The 6,000-nt window shown below is 49.8% G+C and overlaps 1 protein-coding gene across 2 annotated transcripts in view; it reads right to left on the minus strand.

The window, feature by feature from the left end:
• Nucleotides 1-6,000, minus strand: part of LOC121291106 (protein FAM102A-like) — a 29,288-nt gene extending 23,288 nt beyond the window's left edge. The window contains exons 1-2 of one of the 2 annotated variants that reach the window (XM_041212164.1): nucleotides 5,861-6,000; nucleotides 5,490-5,664 (exon numbers count right to left, since the gene is read on the minus strand). In XM_041212164.1, the coding sequence (XP_041068098.1) occupies nucleotides 5,490-5,635 (146 nt within the window). In that variant the 5' untranslated portion in view covers nucleotides 5,636-5,664; nucleotides 5,861-6,000. Of the gene's footprint in view, nucleotides 1-1,301; nucleotides 1,345-5,489; nucleotides 5,665-5,860 lie in introns of those variants that run through there. The other variant, XM_041212165.1, reaches the window with a different exon arrangement.

Genomic DNA, 6,000 nt, shown 5'->3' on the forward strand with positions numbered 1-6,000 from the left:
TTTTGCCCTTTCCGATTGGCTCGGGAAGGCAGCGTGTCACAGGATGGACGTGTCGGCCGACCTAATGGACCAAAACAACATGAATTCCGATCTCACTGAGCTGTGGCCCCGGATGTTCATTCAACCTTCGATCGCCAGGCCTACTGTCGGCTCAGGAGACACCAGGAGATCGTCCAGAGACCGGAATGGGGAGTTGACGGAAATATCCATTGGGCTTGAACCCAGCAACCACGCCTTTTGAGGGAAAGCATCCCCCACCCCCATTGCCGTACAGCAGAGGCACAATCGGTTGGCCCCTCATGCCTATGCCAGCTCAGAGCACCCTAATTCAGCCCTGCTCCCCAAAAGGCACCCGAGCCTGAAAGTGGCTCTCACCGCACCCCCTGCACTGCCAAGACACTTATCAATCCCCACATGGCCGCAAGGCCAATCTGACACCTCCTGCCTTCCTCCTTGCGATGCTGCCTCTTCCAGGTCCGTCAAGGCCAATCCCAAAACGTTCACTGCTAGCCCCCCGGCTCAAACCAGCAACAGCTTGCATTTCTATAGCACCCTAACGCCAGGGGCACAGGAATCAGCACAAGAGGCAGATCGGGACAAATCTGACAGGAGAAGTGTAGGGGTCTCGGAGGTTCTTAAATGATCACTCACAGAAGTGTAGAAACTTACAACACAGACAGAGGCTCTGCAGCCCATCATGCCTGTGCTGGCACTTTGCAAGAACATTCGTGATTAGAGCCACATCACTGCTTTTTGTCTGACACCCTGTAAGCTCCTCCTCAAGGACCTGTCCAACACCCTCCTACACTTATTAATGGAATCAGCTTCCACCACCTTTTCCAGGTTAGATCTGGAACACTCCAAGTTGCAAAACCAATCCCTTGCGGCTCAGTGGTGGGTCAGAGTATCGTGGCTACAAGAGCAGGTCAGAGGCTAGGAATCCTGCAACGAGTAACTCACCTCCTGACTCCCCAAAGCCTGTCCACCATCTACAAGGCACAAGTCAGGAGTGTGATGGGATACTCCCCACTTGCCTGGATGAGTGCAGCTCCCACAACACTCAAGAAGCTTGACACCATCCAGGACAAAGTGGCCCGCTCGATTGGCATCCCATCCACAAACATTCAATCCCTCCACACTGACAGTAACAGCAGTGTGTACCATCTACAAGATGCACTGCAGGAATTCACCAAGGCTCCTTAAATAGCACCTTCCAAACCTGCGACCACTTCCATCTAGAAGGACAAGGGCAGCAGAAAGATGGGAACACCACCTGCAAGTTCTCCTACAAAGTCACTTACCATCCTGACTTGGAAACATATCACTGTTCCTTCACTGTCGCTGGGTCAAAATCCTGGAACTCCCTTCCTAACAGCACTGTGGGTGTACCTACACCACATGGACTGCAGCAGGTTCAGGAAGACAGCTCACCACCACCTTCCAGGGCAATTTGGGCTGGGCAACAAATGCTGGCCTTGCCAATGACACTTACATCAGAGGAATGAATAAAGGAAAACCCTATATTTCCCTACCCAACACCATAGTGGGAGCACCAGCACATGGGCTGCAGTGGTTCAAAGCTCTGGCCCACTACTTTCTCAGAGTTACAGTATTATTACAGTGCAGAAGGACAATCAAGTCTTCACTGGCTCAAAGAGCATTCCACCTAGTCCCACTCCCCAGCCTTATCCCCATAACCTCACACATTCGCTCCTTTCAGGTAGCAATCCAATTCCCTTTTGAATACCCCAATCGAACCTGCCTCCTCAGGAAGTTTGTTCCACACTCCAACCACCCCCTGGGTGAAAAATTTTCTTCACATCACATTTACGTCTTTGCCAACTATGTTGAATCTGTGCCCTCTAGTTCTTGATGTTCTCTTGAGTGAGAACAGTTTCTCACTAATTACCCTGTCCATACGCCTCAAGATCTTGAATAGCTCCATCAAGTCTCCTCTCAGCCTTCTGTTCTCAAAGGAAAACAGTCCCAACCTCTCCAATCAGGAGAGGTTAGAGTTCTCATGGCTAGAGTTCTTTATCCCTGGAATCATTCTTGTGAATCTCCTCTGTACTCTCTCCAATGCCTTTCCATCCTTCAAGTATGGCGCACAGAACTGGACGCAGTACTCTAGATGAAGCCTAACTAGTGTCTTATAAAAAACGGTCAACATGACTTCCTTATTCTTGTGCTCAATGCCCCTATTAATAAAGCCTAAGAAACTGTATGCTTTATTAACTGCTCACTCAACTTGCCCTGCCATCTTCAATGACCGATATATGTATACACTGAGGTCCCTCTCTTGCTGCACCTCCTTTAGAGACGCTCCCTTTATTTTGTAAAGTCTCACCATATCGTTCCTGCCAAAACGAATCACCTCACACTTCTCTGCATTGAACTTCATCTGCCACTTGTTTGCCCAATCCACCAACATGTCTATGTCCTTTTGAAGTTTAAGACTATCCCCATCACAGTTGACAACAATCTTCGTATCATCTGCAAATTTTGAAATCATGCCCTGAACACCACAGTCTAGGTTATTAATATATATCAGGAGGAGTAAGGGTCCCAACACTGACCCCTGAGGATATCCACTACAAACCTCCCTTCAATCTGAAAAACAACCATTTATCAATACAAACAGCCACTGACTGGCAGTTTATCCCAGATGCATTGAACCAATTTTTAAATTAAACAAGAAACCAAAAAATATATATATAACAGCAGCCACATGAACATCCATTGGGGGAAAGATAAATGGCATCTCTGCCCAGTAGTTGTCCCGTTGGGGGGAGAACAGGAAGAGAGAGAGAGAGAGAGAGAGATGGAGCAGTCATGGTCAAGAGAGGAAAGCAAAGGGAGGAACTGATTTGCATTGAAACACCACTGCTCAGGTCCTCAGCACATTTTAAAGAGCAATCATTGTGGGGGGGGGGGGGGGGGGGGGGGGGGGGGGGGGGGTAAAACATCGCAGCCAATTTACAACACGGCGTAAGAGTTGCCAACTGTGACTAAGTGTATTCCTGGAGGTTTCATCATGACTTGTCCCCACTGTCCAGCCATTAGACAGCCAACACATCCATCCTTGTGACGCACTGCTTTCCTACACCAACTGGAAAGCAAAAAGACTCCGTATCCACTTGGACGTTGCTTGACTGTGAACCAAACAGCCACCCACACCCCACCCACTGTCAATATTTTTATACCTGCTGGAGAGAAACGTCTGTAGTTTATTCGTGTCCGAATGATTTTTTTTTTCTCTCCAGGGCTGCACACAGCAGAGTCCTGGGGATCGATCCTCAATTCCCGGAGACCCCAGGCCAATCCTGGAGGGCTGGCGAACCCTAAACCACAGCAAGCTCCCACCAGCAGCGCGATGAAGTAACGGCCGCTCTGGTGGCAACGGTGGCCAATGACCTCAAGCCCTCAAACTGATCGTTCATTCAGGGTCTCAGTTTAAAACCCACCTCGGTGCTGCACTCAGTGCCAGTCTCACACACCCCAGGAGTGGTGGGGGCGTTGGGGGGGGTTGGGGGGGGGAGGGTGATGTGAAACCCTGCGGCCTTCTGTCCTCAGAGGCCAGTGTGCCAACGGCCTGACAACTGTGGAAGGAGTGGAAAGGGTGGGAAGACACACACACACACACACCCCACCCACCACCACAACTGCCAAAAAAGCACAAGGAGATCTGCAAAACCGATGTAGAGCACAGCAAGGAATGGACTTCGGAGCGAGCGCAGTATCAGAAGCAAACAGGAACCCTCGGGACTGGAATCACTCGTGGCTGAGTGTCCTGACACGACAGAAACTTACACTTACATACGCCTTCAACGTAATAAAAGCACAGGAGCAATTCTAAAGCACAACGTGACGCGCAAGGAGCTAAGCAGAGTGGATAGCGAGAGGTGCGGTGAACGAAGGAGGTTAAGAGGCAGGGAGGGAATTCTAGAGTGACAGGAAGAAAGGCTGTGGCCACTTAACGCACGAGTGAGATCGACGACCTCCCTCACAGGTGCCCAACCCGCGGTTGTATCGTTCAGCTGTCGGCACTCTGAATCACAAGGCTGCGGCTTTGAGTGCCATTTCGGGACTCGAACGCAGTAACCAAGGCACTCACTCCACCCAGTGCAGTACAGAGGGAGTGCTGCACTGTCAAGGCGGGGTGGTGCCATCTTTTGGTGGGTGGAGACATTAAAACCAAGGTCCCCATTTCCCTGCTCAGGTGGACGTAAAAGAAATTCCCTGGCACTATTTAGGAGAAGAACAGGGAGAGTTATCGCCGGTGTCCTGGCCGATATTTATCCCTCAATCAACATCACAAACACTAATGGTCTGGTCATTATCAGGTTGCTGTTTTAGGAAGTTAGCTGTGCATATTGCTGCTGTATTACCTACATTTTGAAGTGTCCTCACTGTTGTAAAGTACTGCATTGGTTCTAAAGGTCTTTGAGAAGTCCAGTGGTTGTGAAAAGTGCTACATAAGTGCGAGTCTCTTTTTTTAAAAATAAAATTAGCAACAAAAAAAAAAAGCAGATGTTGTGGAAGACGAGGAGAATTTTTTATTCAGCAAGTTGCTCTCAGCACAGAAGGAGGCCATTCAGCCCATCAGGCTCTCTGTAGGGAAATCCAGTCAGACCCACTCCCCCGCTCTAATCCCCGTAGCCCTGCAAGTTTATTTCCTTCAAGCGCCCACCCCCAAGCTGCTTTTAAAAATCGTTGATGGCCTCTGCTTCGGACACCCCCACCGTGGGGTGCGAGTTCCAGGTTATTATTTTTAATTAAACACGAGTGGTGAAGATCTTCTACACAACCCACCCCCACACACTTCGCCCCCGCCTGTGTCTCTTGCCCAAAAAGCTTACATCTGTTCCCAAGGGCAGGGTTTAAAATGGAGGAGGGGGGGGGGGTTCTCTCCCCTCCACCTTTAAAGGGAAGGGGGGGGGGTAAGGAATGGGGGCTCCATTGCAAACTCAAATGCGCTGCCCGAAAGGGCGGTGGAAGCGGATTCAACGGGAGCTTTCGAGAAGGAATTGGGTAACTACCCGATAAAGGGGGAGAAACAAGAGCTGCCGAGGGAACGAGAAGAATAGGAATGAGATTTAGCTGAGCACTTGAAATGCCATCACACACACACAGGGCTAGGGGCCAAGTGCTGGAGAGTGGGAGTAGAGTAGATAGGTAGGTGCTGGATGACCGGCACGGACACGGTGGGCTGAGAGGCCAGTTTCTGTGCTGTGTGACTCTCATGGAGGAGAAGCAGGAGTAATTGATAGCTCTTCCCAGCAAAAAAAAGGGGGGGGGAGTGGGCCAGCACGGCACGACGGGCGGAACGGCCTCCGTCTGCATTGTAGCATTCTCTGAACTTGGCGAGTGGGGAGTCAGGGAATAAAATGACCAGAAAAAGGCACGGGGTGGGGTGGGAAGGAAGGGGAAAGGGCACGTTATGAAAGAGCGACATTAGGGTAGAAAAGCCTCGGGCTGGTGGAGCTCACCGGCTGGACAGGTCGGTGAAGGATCCCCCGTGGAGAAGGCGGATCTTGCAGAAGAGAATCCCATTGACGAAGGGCACGGCCGAGAGGTCCACCACTTCCAAAGTGACCAGGAACTTAAATTTTTTCTTCTTCACTAAGAAAGCCATCGGGGAACCAGCACCTTGAGGAGCCAAACCTGAGCAATAATAATGACACATAAAACCCATTAGAAAAGAAACACCAGAAAAGTTAGCAAGTGACCTTCCTTTTTTTTTTAAAAACAAATTAAATATAAATGACACGATTATGAACTAAACGGTTTATTTCCTCATTCCATTCCCATTGAAATCTAACTTCTGCCGTTTTACAAATGAAAGGCACGTCCACGTTACCTAGTGCAGGGGAGAACTCCTCTGTGAAAATATGAAATGAATAATGTTAAATCAGCTTTCCCGGAGATGTGGAGAGGAAAGTTATTCCTCCCTCGAGTGAGGAGCGCCGGTTGGCCAACTTCTTGATTATGGGGCGTGAG

The sequence above is a fragment of the Carcharodon carcharias genome, chromosome 19 (genome assembly GCF_017639515.1).
Source record: "Carcharodon carcharias isolate sCarCar2 chromosome 19, sCarCar2.pri, whole genome shotgun sequence".
Classification (NCBI taxonomy): domain Eukaryota; kingdom Metazoa; phylum Chordata; class Chondrichthyes; order Lamniformes; family Lamnidae; genus Carcharodon; species Carcharodon carcharias.